This window comes from Corythoichthys intestinalis, chromosome 21, assembly GCF_030265065.1.
Source record: "Corythoichthys intestinalis isolate RoL2023-P3 chromosome 21, ASM3026506v1, whole genome shotgun sequence".
Lineage (NCBI taxonomy): Eukaryota > Metazoa > Chordata > Actinopteri > Syngnathiformes > Syngnathidae > Corythoichthys > Corythoichthys intestinalis.
This window is the reverse complement of record NC_080415.1, coordinates 25345287-25365063: the sequence shown is the minus strand read 5'-3', so window position 1 is coordinate 25365063 and position 19777 is coordinate 25345287. Positions and strand designations below refer to the sequence as shown.

The 19777-nt window shown below is 37.8% G+C and overlaps 1 protein-coding gene across 4 annotated transcripts in view; it reads right to left on the bottom strand.

The window, feature by feature from the left end:
* doc2a (double C2-like domains, alpha) overlaps positions 1–19777 on the bottom strand; it is an 82923-nt gene that overhangs the window by 26308 nt on the left and 36838 nt on the right. For all 4 annotated transcript variants that reach the window (XM_057826966.1, XM_057826967.1, XM_057826965.1 and 1 more), the window contains exons 6-7: positions 7190–7316; positions 7052–7111 (exon numbers count right to left, since the gene is read on the bottom strand). In XM_057826966.1, the coding sequence (XP_057682949.1) occupies positions 7052–7111; positions 7190–7316 (187 nt within the window). The remainder of the gene's footprint in view (positions 1–7051; positions 7112–7189; positions 7317–19777) is intronic.

Here is a 19777-nt window from a genome sequence, read left to right as displayed (position 1 = left end):
CTATGGAGGCAACTCATTTTGTGTGTTGTGGGGATGGTTAACGAAGCAAAGCTCCCCTTATACAATATAATAATGGTATTTTTCCCCCATGCACTTTTTCACGTGCAAAACAGCCAATGCACTTTGTTTTTGGTTTTTTTGACAAAAAAATATGTCCTATTAAAGGAGAAGTTCTGAATTTTTTACATTAAGCTTAATCTTTGAGTCATTGTGTTGGTTTCAACAAATTCTGAACAGTTTGTTAGTTATTTGTTAGTTTCAGGTCTCTGGAGTGGCTAAGCTAGCGCAAGTCAATGGGGTTGCTAGCATGCCAATAAAAAACAACATGCACGCATGAGAATCACCAATGACCCATGCAATCAATAGAGTTGGCTATGTTTTCAGGATAAAGTTATTAAAACTTTTCATTGCATTTCAATAATTGTCGTACGAACAGCAACATTTGAAATCCAGCAGCTCTGCAGGGAACAGGTTGTCTAAGCAAGCAGGATGGAGTGGCATCACATTGTTATTTTTTTTTTTTTACTGCTGATTTTTATATTGGGAACAAAAGAGACCCCCCTTCCCTCAAATCAATCATCCTGACGCACTTTACTCTTTACTCTTTGACCGCGAAATGGCTTCGTTTGAACAGTTAGATCTGTTAATATGATTTTTTAAAATTCATTTCTTTTTTATTCGGTTATTATTTATCGTATTTTAATATGTATACAATTTTGGGCCAAAAATGTAAAGTTGCACCAAAATGAAAAAACAAAAAACAAAAACAATTCTATTGGCCCTATTCGTTTCCAATAGGGAAATAAATACCAACAGGAAGCGACCCGGAAAATCCCAAAAAATCAACAGGAAATGACCCGAAATAGAGGGGAGGTGACCCCGGTATTCCCCAAAATATACTGTAGTAGAAGTGAGCCTGTAATGCTCTAAAATGTTCAGGAAGTGACAAATAAATACCTTAAATATCAATCAAATATAGTATGTTTTTGTTTGTTTGTTTTAAATTTTGGCCTAACATTACATTCTTGGCAGAAATTGTATAAAGCTTTTGCATGCTTTGATTTCCTGAACTTTTTGATGTGTAAATTATATGAATCGGATAAAAAAATGTATAGGACAAGATTAGGGCTGCAGCTATCGATTATTTTAGTAGTTGATTAATCGATGAACTAGTTAGTTCGATTAATCGGATAAGGAACATAAAATATTAAAATACCTGAGCTGAGCCTCAAAATTTTTGTGCCAAATGGCAAAATTTTTTTGCCACATGGCAAATTTTTTTTGCCACATCGCAAAAAAAATGCCACATTGCAAAAAAAAAAAGCCACATTTTTGCCACATGGCAAAAAAAAATGCCACATGGCAAAAAAATTTTGCCACATGGCAAACATTTTTTGCCACATGCCAAAAAATGCTACATGGCAAAAAAATTTTGCCACATGGCAAAAAAAAAAAAAACTGCCACATGGCAAATTTTTTTTGCCACATGGCAAAAAAATGTTACATGGCAAAAAAAATTCCACATTTTTGCCACATGGCAAAAAAAAAATGCCATATGGCAAAAAATTTTTGCCACATGGCAATTTTTTTTGCCACATGGCAAAAAATTGTTGCCACATGGCAAAAATGCCATTTTTGCCACATGGCATAAAAATGCCACATGGCGAAACATTTTTGCCACATGGCAAAAAAATTTTTCCACATGGCAAAAAAAAAAATTCCACATCACAAAAAAATTTGCCACATGGCAAAAAATTTTTGCCACATGCCAAAAAATTTTTTGCCACATGGCAAATACCACTTTTGGTTCTCGGTGACTCTATTTTTTTTACATTTTGCAGTCTTAGAGTAATCGCCTCTGGAAGTGACCCACAATTAGTTCATTGTCCGCCATTGACAACGTTGGGCGCCGAATTTATTTGAACTTGGAGGACTGGCTGCGAATGCTCATCTTTCAGCGCCACTGACATAGGGATGCCAACTGTCCTGGACTGTGCCAGACAACCTGGAATACTGAAAAACTTTCTATATTCCAACATGTCCCGCGGATTCCAGAACTGTTGGAAACTGGGAGAGGGCGAATCGCTGATAATAAGCTCAATAATTGTCAAAAACGTGAAAACACCAACAATATTGTCCTCGATTCCGGCAGCGTTGCGCTTCACTATTTTCCACCAGTTCAGTTCAGAAAACAGTCTGAAGTGAAGCGTGCGCCCACGTTACAGCGCCTCATTGTCTGTATTTTACACGGATGAGCGAAAAGCGTTATCCAAGCTTTAGACACAGGAGCGAGGTGTCGAAGATCCAAAGCGACAAGTGGAAGAAAAAGGGCGAAGCGCTAGGCCGTGACTCACCCGCTAACCGGCTTTCGACGTTATTTACGGCTAGCTAGTGTCGTCGACGCGAGTTCCGTCACTGTGATTTCTCATAAAAGCAGAAGGCGCGTTTCCAGTCTCTGGCGTATCGCTCCATCTCTCATTAAGTCTTATCTGCAGGCGAGAGCAGGACACACGCGGTAAAGTGATCAATATGCCGTGCGCCTCGCTTTCATCCTCCCTTGGCTAATTGTCGCAATTGCGTCCTGTATTTTGGTCGTTTTTCTAACGCGTGGCAGTTAAGGATGATCATTTGTTAATAAAAAGACACGGGTCGATCGAAAATGACTCGTAGGGGGAGGTGGGAGAACGTAGGCGTCGATGGTAACGCGGCACGCGTGCAAATGCGGGAATGATTTATTTATTAATTTGTGGGGAGGAAAGGGATGAACACCACAGAACAATCAATTGATTCGGAAATGCAAAGTTTGTAACAAACAGGTCGCAGGATTCATTTTGTTGGTTAACTCCCTACAACTTCATTTATTTTGTTTCAAAGCCATTGAAGGTAATAGACATGCAATTAATTTGTTTTTATTTCTCCTTTTATCTCACCTATTCAATTGCTTTTACAAGGAGTATACAGGGGGCAAATAAGTATTTAGTCAACCACCAATTGTGCAAGTTCTCCTACTTGAGAAGATTAGAGAGGCCTGTAATTGTCATCATGGGCAAACCTCAACCATGAGAGACAGAATGTGAAAAAAAAACAAAAAATCACATTTTTTGATTTGTGAAAAATTTATTTCCAAATTAGAGTGGAAAATAAGTATTTGATCACCTACAAACAAGCAAGAGCTGTCAAAGAGGTCTAACTTCTTCTAACAAGGTCTAACAAGGCTCTACTCGTTACCTGTATTAATGGCATCTGTTTTAACTCATTATCGGTATAAAAGACACCTGTCCACAACCTCAGTCAGTCACACTCCAAACTCCACTATGGCCAAGACCAAAGAGCTGTCGAAGGACACCAGAGACAAAATTGTAGACCTGCACCAGGCTGGGAAGACTGAATCTGCAATAGGTAAAACGCTTGGTGTAAAGAAAACAACTGTGGGAGCAATTATTAGAAAATGGAAGACATATAAGACCACTGATAATCTCCCTCGATCTGGGGCTCCATGCAAAATCTCACCCCGTGGCGTCAAAATGATAACAAGAACGGTGAGCAAAAATCCCAGAACCACACTGGGGGACCTAGTGAATGACCTACAGAGAGCTGGGACCACAGTAACAAAGGCTATTATCAGTAACACAATGCGCCGCCAGGGACTCAAATCCTGCACTGCCAGACCTGCTGAAGAAAGTACCCGTCCAGGCCCGTCTGCTGTTCGCATTTGGGTGATCCAAAAGAGGACTGAGAGAATGTGTTATGGTCAAATGAAACCAAAATAGAACTTTTTGGTAGAAACACAGGTTCACGTGTATGGACGAGAAAGAATACTAAATTGCATCCGAAGAACACCATACCCACTGTGAAGCATGGGGGTGGAAACATTATGCTTTGGGGCTGTTTTTCTGCAAAGGGACCAGGACGACTGATCTGTGTAAAGGAAAGAATGAATGGGGCCATGTATCGAGAGATTTTGAGTGAAAATCTCCTTCCATCAGCAAGGGCATTGAAGATGAGACGTGGCTGGGTCTTTCAGCATGACATCCCAAACACACAGCCAGGGCAACTAAGGAGTGGCTTCGTAAGAAGCATTTCAAGGTCCTGGAGTGGCCTAGCCAGTCTCCAGATCTCAACCCCATAGAAAATCTGTGGAGGGAGTTGAAAGTCCGTGTTGCCCAACGACAGCCCCAAAACCACTGCTCTAGAGGAGATCTGCATGGAGGAATGGGCCAAATTACCAGCAACAGTGTGTAAAAAGCTTGTGAAGAGTTACAGAAAACGTTTGGCCTCCGTTATTGCCAACAAAAGGTACATAACAAAGTATTGAGATGAACTTTTGGTATTGACCAAATACTTATTTTCCACCATGATTTGCAAATAAATTCTTTAAAGATCAAACAATGTGATTTTCTGTTTTTTTTTTTTTTTTTTCCCCCACATTCTGTCTCTCATGGTTGAGGTTTACCCGTGTTGACAATTACAGGCCTCTCCAATATTTTCAAGTGATAGAACTTGCACAATTAGTGGTTGACTAAATATTTATTTGCCCCACTGTATTAAGGATTTAGTGTAGGTTTTCGGGCTGTGGAACAAATTAATGGAATTATAATGTATTCTTATGGGAAAATTCTGCTCGACATACAACCATTTCGACTTACAAACAAGGTCCCGGAACTAATTAATTTCATATGTTGAGGTACCACTGTATAATGTATTCTTATGGGAAAATCCTATTCGACGTACGACCATTTAGACTTACAAACAAGGTCCTGTAACGAATTAACTTCGAATGTAGAGGCAGGGGCGCCGTATAGCGGTGTAAATTCTTTAAAAATCAAACAATGTGATTTTCTGTTTTTTTTTTTTTTCCCCCACATTCTGTCTCTCATGGTTGAGGTTTACCCATGTTGACAATTACAGACCTCTCTAATATATTCAAGTGGGAGAACTTGCACAATTAGTGGTTGACTAAATATTTATTTGCCCCACTGTAGGTATCTGAGTGTCCTAATGGTCTGAACAGTTTTAATGCATCACATGGGAGTAGGCATGTGCAAGATACCGGCTTCAAGGTTTACTGTGATATGAAAACATCCCGGTTTCAAAATCACTAAAATTTTCCGTCAATTTTCCGTACGGTATTAGCTATTTTTGATGTCCCAAAAAATAAAAAAATAGCAAGAAATGGCTTGGAGCTGTAGCGTTCCACCCTCCCCCCTCATATTGTTGCTCTGTCCTGTGTCTGTCGGTGACACTACACCTGAGCTTTTTCCCTCCTCATGAAAAGACGGTCGCTACTATGGTATTGTATTAGTATTCTGGCTACCGAAAAGAAAGACGGCAGTAGCTTAGAGCGGAAAGGACATCCGACGGGCAGGCAACACTTCCAACATGATTTCACATTTGCGTGACCTCATTCAAAACTTTACACAAAATTTGAGGTAAGTAACCGCTGTCATCAACGTTTCCCACCAGCTATGAGAGTTTACTCCAGCGTGTTTCGTCTGTCTAGCGATCGTAAAACAAATACTAAAAGGTAAGCTTGTTAACGAGTCTATTAACTCATTCACTCCCAGCCATTTTCACCGGAGCAAGGCCCTTCGCTCCCGGCCGTTTTACTGGATTTTGACTGATTTTGCAAGGCCAACAGAAAATTCTGATCTATTGCTATATAAACATGGAACCCACCAAAAGAATGATTAGACTCTCTTCTTTCAGCAGAAAAAAAATAGTTCATATCTTTTTCCATTCTTTAGAAATCAGCATTAGAAAATAGCTTAGTTTGAGCAATTTTCCAATTTCTGATGAAAAAACAAACTGAGCTTTTTGTCAAAGCATACATTTCAAACATAACTTTGACTTTAACACAGCTATTTTTCATTTATGTGACATCCCAAACATCTGAATAATGTTTCCGTTCTACAAAATAACAAACAACAAGACAAATAGAGCTTTTCATCGCAAAGTAACAATTTATTTACACATAACTAAACTATTGAACTGTTGAACTATTTGCGCACATAACAACGGGGAAGGCTTTCGGCTGCTCCCGGTTGAATGATGTTGCTCCCAGTACGGTAATCTGATGAGTCCGGATCAAGATCGGTCTCACTTTTTTCATCATCTTCATCACTGGTTTCATACCGGCACATGCCTACATGGGAGTTTTATATACTCCCATAGTGGTTGTTCATTATGTATTATTTATTAGGAGAAAGCTACGAACAGAAACGGTTTTGTGAGGACAGAAAGGAAAGTAACAGACAGAAGAGGAGAAGACCAATTAACAACAAGAAATACTAGAGAAGTGACCAAAAATAGCTAATAATGTATTATCAGTTTTTGGTTATGAAAGTTTACCTCTGAATCGTGTGAAGAACCAGTCCTTTTGGGATGACGTCATCAAAACACGGCGAGAAGCCACACGCTTGCTAACGCTATCTCGCTAACAGTACTGGCTCACAGCCACATGTGCGCGGTTTGGAAGTATTTTCCAAACCTTGGGCATGTTGTTCGTATTTTCCAAACATGTTGGCTTTCTACAAAATCCACCCTCCGATTGGGTTTAAGAATCGCCTTTCAAACTAAATTTCTCCAGCCTCCGGGGTTGTAGAAACAATGCCAAGGCAATGGGCATTAATTGGAAAATAATGAAATAAAATCATTTTAATACATAAATAAAGAGTTATACGCATGTGTATTTTTTGGCCTTTTGGTTTTTCAGCCTAGTGTTTCTAATTGTTGGTTTCCTGTTTCGGCCAAGAATTTTGCTTGCTTACAGCCCTAGTTCAAATAAATGTTGGCATAAATATTAAAATAAATTATTTAAAAAAATACATATCTGTTGTAATAAATACATAAACAAAAAATACATTTTTACAAACTGATATTGAAATGAATAGAAATATGTGCAAATGTTCAAAAGCAACTGAAAATCAAACGATCGATGCCAACCGTCCCAATCCGAATGGATTGGACTTCTTTCTCCATCATCGCTAGCATGTAAACGTTATACCGACTATAGTCCATAACGAACTGTTACAGAGACAAAAGACGAGCTCACCTCTCTTAGGTAGCAGGAGATGCCTCTGAGGGCTGTGCTCATGGCTGTCGGCGAAGGAAGCTAAAGATAGAAAAACAAAAAAAGGCAAGACTCAATCATGTCTTTTCAGACACTAGTGGGAGTATATAGTCTTCTCACAGGAGGTGGGTGCTCCAAACAAATGTTGAAGTGTTTGGTCTGGTCGGGCTTGATGCGGCGGAGGGCTATCCGCGATTCCCCGATGAACTCGTTGTGCGTCAGCTTGTCCTCGTCGCACACTGACACCCTGGAAGAAACACAAAGAGGGAACCTTCAAATGGATTGATTGGACGTCGAGCGCTGTCAACTGTAGACAATGAGATAAAAGATTAAATTTGTTAGCAAAGATGCATCTTCTCATCAGCGACTTTACCATGGGTAGACGTCCAATCCATTGGAAGTGGGAGGGTTGGCAGCGAATCATTTGCTGCCAACCCTCCCACTCCACAAATTCACCTCTTGTAGGACGTTTCCCGGTGTAGCACATCTTGGCAGAACACCGTTTTTTTCCCCCAACTCTCGTCATGTGTCATCCCGTCTTTCCTGTTCATTTTTGCTTTTGCTGCTCGTTTTGTGAAATATCGACAGTACTGTCATGCTCATTAATGTTCCTCTCATGTTCAAATTGAAAGATGACATCTTTATGCCGCTAGAGTCATACTCTGGAAACCCGGCAGCGTAACCATGTGACATCATCACACTGCGACGTCAACAACAATGGCGATCTACTAGTTAAACAAATTTTACAAATTGTATGAAAACGAAAACATCAAGAGTGGTTTCAATATCAAAATTGTTTAACTCATAATAACGTTAATCTTTTAAAAACTACAAATCTTTCTATCCGTGGATCCATTTAAAAAGGAAAATGCAAAAAAAATATTCTCCATTACTATCAAGAGTAGAGTGAAATAAAATTTACAAAAAGAAAACAAATAAATAAATGAGTATCGATACTTTTGCAAAGAAATACATCAGGATACAACATTTCAGTTTCGATATTTCGATACTTTTGACACCCCTGCTCGACAGATACACACACTGGCCTGTAAAATCCATATATAAATCGCAGGTTTCAAAACTGAAGAAAAAAGTAACAGTTTATAATCCAGAAATTACAGTATTTATTTACCGTAATTTCCTGAATATAACGCGCACTTTTTTCCCCCCAAATCAACTTGTAAAATCATGGTGCGCATTATAAACGGGTACATGGATGGAGACATAAATATATATATATATATATATATACATACAGTATAAACCGATTTTTTTTTTTATTGACACGGCCACGTTGTGTTGAAGAAATGTATGCGGCGACCCGTTGCCGACCATTACGGTACATGACGTCACCATTTTGTTTCGGTAATACTTCACTCTAATCGGCCGAATGATTTCGTCTGTGTTAAATTCTGCTTTTTTTCAACCTTCATAAAGCACAGAATTTAGTTTCTTGAACTCATTTGAGTCACCGTTTATTGCAGCTCCGCAACTCGGACCATACCAAACGTAAGCACAGAGACTTCCTGTGTCCGTCAACTATATCTGTCCCTCGGGAAACTCAAACCCAAATAACAATAGTTCCTATTGTTACTGTCGTGTCGACAGCGATGAGCTCTCACGGATTTCCGACTTATGTTCTCACTTTCATTTTACCGTATCAATCCATGGAAGAAACATTTATTCATCATGATGAAACGAGCAAGTTATACAGCAGCCTTTAAAAGAAAAGTCACATCTGTTTTGTTTTCTCCTAGATTCTGGTAAATTGGAGAAGTTGTCAAATCATATTATTACCGTAAATATTGTCAGTTTATGGTCATGTTTTGAACTACCAATGTGCTATGCTTGTGCTGTGTTTCACCAGTCAGTAAAATGACATTTGTGTATCTGTACACAAGCTCTGTTTTCTTGTATTCTTCTATTTATTGGTGCTAAAATTAGGGTGGGCGTTATAAACGGGTACAATAAATTTCCCTAGATTTTACAAGTAAATTTGGGGTGCGCATCATACACGGGTGCGCCTCATATTCGGGAAATTACGGTATTTATTATTAAAATTTCAAACTATTTTTTTTTTAATCTAATGTATATGGGGGAAAACACAGACAAGACTGAAAAAGCAATTTCTTCTCTTGCACCCCTCTTTAAAATAAACTGCTGTATTTTAAGCCAAAAGAACTGTTGTGTTTGATAGAAGAATACGGCTATATGCTGCAATAGCAGATTCATGGCGCATTAAGTCCCCGAACTATTCTTAATTTGTTTGTTTTACCCTGGAAACCCCTGTTTACAGAAGTCGCGCAACCGCTTTTGTTTCAACCCAGCCATAAAAAGAAGGTAAGTAATTATATTTCTTATTCAAAATGTCTGTCATTTTAGGTTAGAATCATTAATTGATGTCTAATATTTCATTAAAAAAAAAAAAAAAAAACACTTAAAAAAATTATTCACTCGCTATCTACCTCATAACTATGGCATAATTTTATTTTTTTTATTACTGTCGCATTTTCCCCGATATGTTAGATTATAAATAATCGATCCAAACAAAGAAAAACAAACAAAACAAAAAAAACATTTAAAAGGGTAAATATATGAAAAAGAACATCCACTCCTTGATGTCTGAGATTTCTGCATCGCGACCCTTGTTATATTACCATGTTTCACCCATAAAATCCATGGCCATTCACATCTGTGTCTTGACACTCGATGATACATGCTACAAGGAGTTTTTAGATCGAAACAAGGTAAGTGCGCGAGAAAATCTCGTTAAAATCATGGTGTCTTTAATTATGCTCTCGCGTGCTCTGTTCAAAAATTTTCCTCCCCCAGAAAATTGAGATTTTAAGCTTTCCAATGATGTATCACACATGCATATAGGACAATTTTGAAATTTGGCCAAATTGCGGGTCTCACAGCGGAACTTCAAGTCACCTGAGTATTTTCCGCCATATGTTTATTTCTAAGTGATTTTTATTTCACTTATTTTTCTTCCTAATTTTATTAGGGCTGTCAAAATTATCACGTTAATGGGCGGTAATTAATTTTTTAAATTAATCACGTTAAAATATTTGACGCAATTAACGCACATGCCCCGCTCAAACAGATTAAAATGACAGCACAGTGCCAACTTGTTACTTGTGTTTTTTGGAGTTTTGTCGCCCTCTGCTGGCGCTTGGGTGCGACTGATTTTATGGGCTTAAGCACCCATGAGCATTGTGTAATTATTGACATCAACAATGGCGGGCTACTAGTTTATTTTTTGATTGAAAATTTTACAAATTTTATTAAAACGAAAACATTAAGAGGGGTTTTAATAAAATTTCTATAACTTGTACTAACATTTGTCTTTTAAGAACTACAAGTCTTTCTATCCATGGATCGCTTTAACAGAATGGTAATAATGTTAATGCCATCTTGTAGATTGTTATAATAAACAAATACAGTACTTATGTATCGTATGTTGAATGTATATATCCGTCTTGTGTCGTATCTTTCCATTCCAACAATAATTTACAGAAAAATATGGCATATTTTATAGATGGTTTGAATTGCGATTAATTACGAATTAATTGATTTTTAAGCTGTAATCAATTCGATTAAAAATTTTAATCGTTTGACAGCCCTAAATTTTATGTATTTCAACATTTATTCATTCACTTTGATTTGATATATTTCACTTTGTATTGAGTGCAATGCTAGTTGATGATAGCTTTGCATGTAAGACAAAAGCTAGCATCTATAATATTTAGTTTTTTCATTCTTCTTCTACTTCTCTTGAATCTTATTCTACTGACTTTTCTGTGTATGCTACTCCTTCCACACTGTTTCAGTTATCGACTCCGTTCCAACTTCTACATATTACAAAAATTCACGCCACGCGGGCTTCTATTCAGTTTATGCAAAAAAAAAATTTACTATTCTTCCAAAATATTATTTTTTTTAGTGCTGCAACGATTAGTTGATTAACTCAAGTAATTCGATTATGTATATACAAGGTTCGAATTTTTTTTTTTGCTGCTTCGAGTATTCGTGTAATTTGAGTGGTGTTGTAATGGTTTGTTTTGAAATTGAGCCCAGCTGCTCCCTGTTAAGACCAACAAAAGGTAAGTTTTTGTTTGAGCAAATGTTTTTTTATGCATTTGTAATTTAGTTTATGGGTATATTTAGGCTTTTTTTGTGGGAATATTTGTTTGAATTATTTGTTAAGAGAATTGTAAAAATACGTAAACATTTTATAGCGTTTAAGCTAGCGGAATTTTGCTGTGCAAGTTAGCAAATTGTTCTTTTGTTGTTCTTAAATAAATAAATAAATGAGGACCTGTTTTTTATACCGTTTGAGGCTAAGCTCAGGCATTTTTATGTATTTTTCAATGAATGTGCAATTCTGTATAGCTTCAAGAAACACTGTGAATTTTATCCTGTATTCGCATTTCTTCCTCTTTTGAAAGTGCAATCTTAGCAAGCTTTTGTTTTACATCCCCGAAAATGTTTTCTGCAATGCATTAAATGTTTCTAATCCGATTACTCGATTATTTGAATTGATAGATTAATCGACTACTAAAACAATCCTAATTTTTAATGACCGAAAAATTCCCATTGATTTCCTACGGCACTCACACGACACCCATGTACATCAATTCCATTGACGCCGATGTATGTCAACTCCATTGACGCCCATCTACGTTGACGTCAATGATGGCCATACACATCCATGCAATTGCGGCCATGTACTGTACACACATGGAAATTACGTCCATTCCAATGACGCCGATATACATCGATTCCATTGACGCCAATGTACGTCGATGCAATTCATGCCGTTGAGTGTTGATGCCATTGATGGCTATGTACATCAATTCCATTGAGAGGAAGTGACCTGAATCAACAGAAAGTGGCCTAATATTAACAGGAAGTGACCTGATATCAACAGGAAGCCATAGCAAAGCTACCATGGCAATTTCTCCAGGAATGGCAATTTTCTAGTTTATAATTGTATTTATCCATTTCTGCTTATTTCAATTTTCAGGTATTTATTTAAATTTTATTTCTTTCTTTATTTATTTCTCTTTGAATTTATTTAATTTGTGCAATTTACTTGCGCCTCAAGACATTTTGCAAACCCTCTCTATAGTGTCTGCTGCCATACATCCACGTATCTGCCTCAGAAACACACTTTCAGTCCTTTAGGGCTAAAAGAAAGTGCATCTTACCGGAGCGAGTCGATCCATATTTATGGATCTATCAAAACTTTACACCTGCCACCCGCACACGGCGTGAGGGAAGCTGGCGTATTTGCAATCAAAACCGCACAGCGAGGCGAAACCAGAGTTCGGGCGGCAGTGAGATGGATTCATTTCAATGGGCGGCTTTTGTATTGTGCGCTTTGGCTACAAATTGGATTCTGTCTTGTATGAAGGCGAATACTGTCCGTGGTTACACGGCTATTCCACCATCTTTTAAATGACTTTTATACTCCAGAATTCATGGTACAGTATGGTAAAAGACACTATTACAGAAAAGGGGAGAGATGTTTTTCATTGACCGCCATTGACGGAGATGAATATTTCGACTGGGAGAAAAAAATATATATATATTTTAATGGTGGTTATTTTTAAATTCTTTGAATTATGTCTTTTGCCAAAGTTGTCCAAAACCCCCCCAAAATTTTTTTTTTAAGTTTTTGATTTTATTTTCGTACTCATTGAAAAATACATATTTTTTAAAATGGTTTTTTAATTTTTTTAGTTCAAAATTATTTCATTTTGTATTCATTCCACACTTGATATATTTCAACATTTATTTATTCATGTATATTTTGTATGAGCTATAGTGTAACCATTTTTTTTTTCTAAATTTTTCTTAAATTAAAAAACAAGATAGAAAAGTCAATATTTTCTTTTTAATCATTGTAAATTATTTACATTTTTATCGTAAAACATAACTGTTTGATTTAAATTAAATTAATTTACTGTTTACTATTAATTTACTTTAATAATTACTTATTCAAAAAAACCAATCTATTTGATCTTATTTAGTTCCAGCCCCACCCAGTTCAATATATTTAAAAAAAAAAAAAAAACGGAAAAAACAGTGAATATTATGTTTTTTATTCATTAAAAACATAGATTTTATTTTATTCAGTGCAAGCATTTCCCAACAAAATATTTCATTCTACTAACATAGACTTCACCATCAGTTGACAAGACAGGTCCCACAAACATTGTGCCACGTCTTCCTGTTAGTGGCCAACACAGGCAGAGCGTTTGGCTTTCACTGTGATAAACAAACGCTGCGTTCAAACACCGGATTTAGGTGGTAAAAGGATGAATGTTTTATTGCATACAAGCAGGCAGAAGTGTCTCATTGAGTGATTTGGTCGAGGATTCAAGGTAATTATTATATAAAATAGTTTTGTATGCACTTTGAAACGTTGTGAAAAAAATGCATGGAAAAAAATAGCGTAACTTTGTCGCGAAATATTTACGTAAATTGAATGATAACTGCCTGTTTTTTTCCTTTTAACCAAGAATCTAGACTGTTCTATGTTTATATCTATAGAAATTCAGGGATGAACACATTTATTTGCAAGAATTTTCAGCTTAAAAAGCTCTTTGTTTTGTGATGGCCTCGACGTTGGATTTACACAACAGCGTAATTTTTAGCTCGAAATATTTACGTAAAATGAATGATAACTGCCCGTTTTTTTGCTTTTAACCAAGAATCTAGACCGTTCTATGTTCATATCTATAGTAATTCCAGAAAATACGCATTTATTTAAAAGAATTTTTTGTTTTGTGATAGCCGCCATGTTGTATCCAGACACAGTAGCATAACTGTACATTCAAATGATCAGGTAGTTTTCGGCCAACTGCCCGTTTTTTGGCAAGAAAAAATAGTAATTTAGACATTTCTGCATACATACAAAAATTTGTTATCGCCTTTTACGTGTTTATTTTATGTAATATTTCAATCTAAAAATGACAAGGGCCAGATAGCCGGGAAGACGTGCCTCCGTGCTGAGGCACTTGTAACATCGGAATTCAACCTAAATAAGTTGTGATTGTATAAAGAGAAATGCAAATGTTACTTTTGTTGAGTAAAATTAAGATGATTCTGCATGCTTTCCTCAAATATTAAGTTTATGATGTGAAAATTGAGTGATTTATTAGCAGTTGAAAACTTGCACTAAATTAAAAAAAAAAAAAAGTTGCTATTTTGGGCAAAAACTTATATGATATGGTAAAAATTGCTATTGATCCTGAAAATATAGGTGATTATCTCTGCATTTGGTGACTTTTGTGCATCGAGCGTTAAATTTTAGAATTTTATGGCCAGTTTAAATTTTCTAATACATGTTTAAAAAATAATTAATCGGGATTTTATTCGGGAACGACTTTGAATTTTTTGATGTCACTACGCTTCATTTTTAATTTTTTTATTTTTTATAATTTTTTAAACATAGAAGTATTGAAAAAAACCCAGTAAATATTCTCTTTTTAGGAATTAAAATATATGGCGGAAAACACAGACAAGACTGAAAAAGCAGTTTCTGCTCTTGCACTCATCTTTAAAATAATCTGAACAATATGTTGCCATAGCGGATTCATGGCGCATTAAGCCCCCGAACTATTTTTAATATTGTCCGTTTTACCCTGGAAACCCCCGTTTACAGATGTCGCACAACCGCTTTTGTTTAAACCCAGCCATAAAAATAAGGTAGGTAATTATATTATTCAAAATGTCTGTAATTTTTAGCTTACAATCATTAATTGATGTGTAATATTTCGTAAAAAGATTTTTAAAAATCAGCTGTGAAAAACTCGATGATACATGCAACACGGAGTTTTTGGATCGAAACAAGATAAGTTAAAATCGTGGCGCCCCCCAGAAAATTGAGATTTTACACTTTCCAATGATGTATCACACGCGCATATCGGACTATTTCGAAATTTGGCCAAATTGGGGGTTTCAGAACGGAACTTCAAGTCACCTGAGTGTTTTCCACCATATATTTTTTACTTTACTCACTGCCAGTCACTCCAAGTTAAAATGGATTTGACGTCCATCGCCGTCAGTGTCGGCCAATGAGTAAGACGGCACTGTAATAAAAATGACACGCTTCTAAATGATATTCCCAGACAGGTTCCTGATCTGACTCAACTTCCTGCGGCGGCGGAGATAAACCGTGGACGAGTAAAGAAGAAAAAAAAAACTCAATTGCATCGCAGGAAAATAGTGTTGTGTTCTGTTGTCAAATTTTGAATAAAGCAGCAGAGCAGAAATTGGATGATTCGCTTTCACTGCTCGCGTTATAACTTTCATGAGATGAAAATTGTGTGTTCATAGCTTATCTTTCCTGCCAAGCCACAAGACACTACAGTCCCTTACAAAAGTCTTGTCGCTTATCCATTTTGTAGAAACGATTGCTAAGAGCCTGACTTTTAATTATTCCATTGGTTTCAGAAATGGCTCATATGAAAGCTAAGACCCTCCCAAATGATGTTGAATCTACAAAAATATATTTGTTTCACTGAAAAAAGATTTATCATTTAATGAAGACATAAAGGTCAAATTTTGGCAAGACAGAAGTTTTGTCGCCTACAGAAAGAAATGTGAAAATTGAACAAAGAAATGTACTTCAAATACAAATTTATGTTACATTAACATAAGCTAATTAAGTACTCGTGCTGTGAGATCAAAATTTTATATTTTGTATGACTTCCATGGCCTTCGTCAAGGATTCATACAATTTATTGATGAAGTCATCAGGAACATCAAAGAAAGCAGTCTTGCATGCCTCCCAGAGTTCATCAACAGTCACATAAGCATTATGTGTTTGCATCAGTTTGCCCCGACTCGTCCATGTAAGCAATACTGAAATATTGCTTATTTGGCACACAGAAAGAAAACCGAGCATTATCAGTTATTTATGACTGTGGTCAAGCCCGCCTCCTGCGTAAAAGCCAAGATCAAGCTAGGCGCTAACCAGGGGTCGCGTTAACCGAATATTTTCCGTCGTTGACCGTTTTTTTAAAACGGTGACGGAAAAAACTGAAGTCCATCCGTCATTTTGACAGGTTGCAATTCACACCCCAGACCACAGGATAGCGAGTGAGCATATTAGCTATTGTCTCTCTTGATGCATGACGTCGTTGGCCTTACTCGGAAAAATGTCCGAACTAGCGTTCAGGTGTAGCAAACACGGAAACGTTAGGAAGCTTTGGAGAGCATTGTCTAAGGCTACGTTCATTCTACAGGTCTTAATGCACAAATCCAATTTTTTCGTGTTTTTCCGACTCGAGTCAGGCATTAACTTGACGGTCTGAACGGGACAAGTCGCATAGAAGTGGACCATTTCAAATCCGATCTGGGTTATTTTTGTATGTGGTTCAAATCCGATCTGGGCCACATTTTTCCAGCCTGTTGCGGCGGTCTGTACCGTCCAGTGTCCCAAATCCGTTTTCAGCTGTGCGTTATTAGCGCCTAGCTTGCAGTGAACACGGCTTTTGGGGAAGGGCCGGTGTTGTGCCGAAAAATAGCCGCCCCGCGTGAAATGTTCCCGCTGACGGGATTGTTTATTTATAACGCTTTATTGAGCGTTTATTTGATTTATTTGCTTATATATTTTATTATTGAGCGCCCACACGTCACTCGTTTTTTCTTACCAATCGATGGACATGGAAACGATTTTCTTGTACCGTGAATATGTATTATTTTACTGTGCTTGAACTAATAAATGTCATACCTTTGTGATTGTCATTGGGATATGGTCGTAAAAACCTGTAGACTAATACATTTCTGTTCAAAGATGGTTATGTGGCCCAGTCCACAATTTGTTACCAAAATACAGTACTAGTATTTTGTGTCATTTATTTATTTAAAACTGATTTCACAGTCGTAAATCCATGACTGTAATGTGTCCATGAAAACATTTGATGTTTTCACCTCAATAAAGTGTTATAAATGAGCGTTCCCGTCAGGGGGGACATTTCAGGCGGGGGGGGACATTTTTCGGCACAACACCGGGCTTGACAACAGTCATAAAAAAATAAAAATGGATTGAGGATAAGCATGAGAATGATCGGTTTTCTCTCTGCTCTATGTGAGCTATATTTCAACATTTCCTACACGGCCGAGAGTCGGGAGAGGGGTCTGGCTGCAGCCCGTTTTGGAGAGTCGGGGCAAACTGCCCGTATGTGTGTGTGACATGCACGGACAGTGCGTGCATGCTATCGATCCATATAAACTGTGAATATAAGCCTAAACGGGGATTATTTATGTCTGTTATTTGTCTCCTCCTTTTGAAAAGCAAAATATGATATCCCTGGAATGACGGATGACTTGTCATTTGTTTTGATGCTTCTGCGTACCGGCGCGTGTCGGACTGCGAATTAGAGCGGATGCGTAATACTTGAATGTTCTCAATGGACAAAAGCAGTCTGAACGGGCACGGCAAAAAAACGGATATGACAAAAAAAATCGGATTTGTGCATTAAGACCTGTAGTATGAACGTAGCCTAATTGAATGAGCAGGGACAAACAGCTTGGAGTCAGAAGTACGTGCGCTATACTCAAACCTGAACGCACCCAGAGTCTTGGATGACAAATCAACAGAGCAGAGAGTAGACACAACAGGGCTGGTAGTTTCTTCAGTTTATTCAGAGTTGAGTAAGTAACGCACCGCTTTTGACCAACACTGCTACTGAATATGTCATTATTATCATTTAAAAAATTTAAGTGACGGGTAAAAATAGATTATGACCGGATTTTTATGACCCTGTCAGTCAAAATGACAGACAACGAAAAAGTCTAGCGCAACCTCTGGCGCTAACGCTAATGCACAGCTACATCGCTACTGTCCTGCCTGCCGCTCACGCTCTTTGCTGACGTAATTGCTGCATGAATTCCGATTTGGTAGACTTGACAGTTCAGACCGCTGCCACATTCTGGAAAAATGTGGCCCAGATCGGATTTAAATCACATATAAAAGTGACCCAGATCGGATTTGAAATGGTCCACCTCTATGTCACCTGTCACATTCAGACGTCAAGTTAATGCCTCAATCGAGTCAGAAAAACATGAAAAAATCGGATTCATGCATTGAGACCTGCAGTCTGAACCTAGCCTTAGTCGCTCATTTTGCTGTCAATCGAAAAGGGATTCAGCCTCAGACAGATCATCCAATCATCATGCAGAGAAGCAGAGCATCCGGGCCAACCGAACCCCTCCCACTGCCCATAGACCCCCAGAACCCCTTGGTCATCCGGGAGGGGCTCAGTGTAGAGCCACTGAGGTAACTCGGACATCTTATTAGGGTGAATTCAGGACGCCTCACTGGCGAGGTGTTCCGGGCACGTCCCACTGGTAGGAGGCGGTGGGAGCAGGGGTGAAAGTGGGCCAGAACGGTCAGGAACGCAGTTCCGGTATAAGATTCAGGGTCGAAATGCTGTTCCAGTATAAGATTCAGGGCCAGAATGCTGTTCTGGTACACAGTGCTTTGATTCCGAAAATATGACGGCAACTGTCAAAACGCTATGTATAAAAAAACTTTTTTAAAAAGAAAAATGCTACGCTGCCACACATGCATTTCATTTCCAAGAAGAAAACAATCTAACAACATCATATTTACATACACAAGTGTTAACAACAAGCATAATAAAGTGCTTGTGTAGCGTAATCCGTTTCCACCAATATTTGTTATTTATATTATTCCACGGACGGCATGGAGGTTTCCCCACCTGCTGCAGTTATCTGAGTCTGGATGAGTCGCGTCTATGTCCGAATGCACGCAGCAAAGCAAAACATCTGGACTCATTTATCCGTTCAATTGGCCGACATACTGACATGTGATCAGCAGAGATAGTTAGCTCTGATTGGTTCAAATGTGGATGTTTTCTGGAACAGCAAAAAAAAACAAAAAAAACAACAACAACAAAAAAATGTGACCAAAAAAGGGCAATGCAACATAAAATGGATCAAATCTTTAAGAGCAACGAAAAAGTTGAGGAGGCTTATTTATCATATTTAGTTAGTTTGCTCTGATGGGGAGGTTCTTCAGAACATCTTAGCTGTCAATGTGTACTTTGGACTTAAATTTGTTCATTTATGTTAGGCTACTTATTAGAGGTGTGACAAAATATCGAAATTGTGATATATCGTGATACTTTGTATCCCAAAAGGTTATCAATATGCTCCTGCCAAGAATCGAGATATCGTTTTAAAAAGGTGTCAATGTCTAAAAAAATAAATAAAAAGGAACCAACAAATTGCGACCAAAATCTTCCACCGTAATAGTGTCTCAGTTAACTCTAAGACTGCATTGACGGTGCACGACGCCCAATCCATTTAGACTGGGAATGTTCGTTCATTGGAAAGCAGAGCATTCACAGTCATTCTGTCCGATTTTCAGGCCATTTACAGGTCACTTGCGGTTCATTTTAGGGCATTTACAGGTCATTTCCTGTTGAGTTTGAGTCACTGCCTATTCATTTGGGTGATTCCCAGGTCACTTCCTGTTCTGTAACTCAAAACAAACAGGATGAGGCCCAGAGAATACCCCAAAATCAACAGGAAGTAATTGAAAATCAACAGGTAAATGACCTTAAATGGCCAAAAATGACCTCATTGCCTGGCATTGGCTGCCACTGACGGCCATAGACGTTCAATCCGTTTGAAGTGGGATTCATTCATTCGCTGAGAGACGTC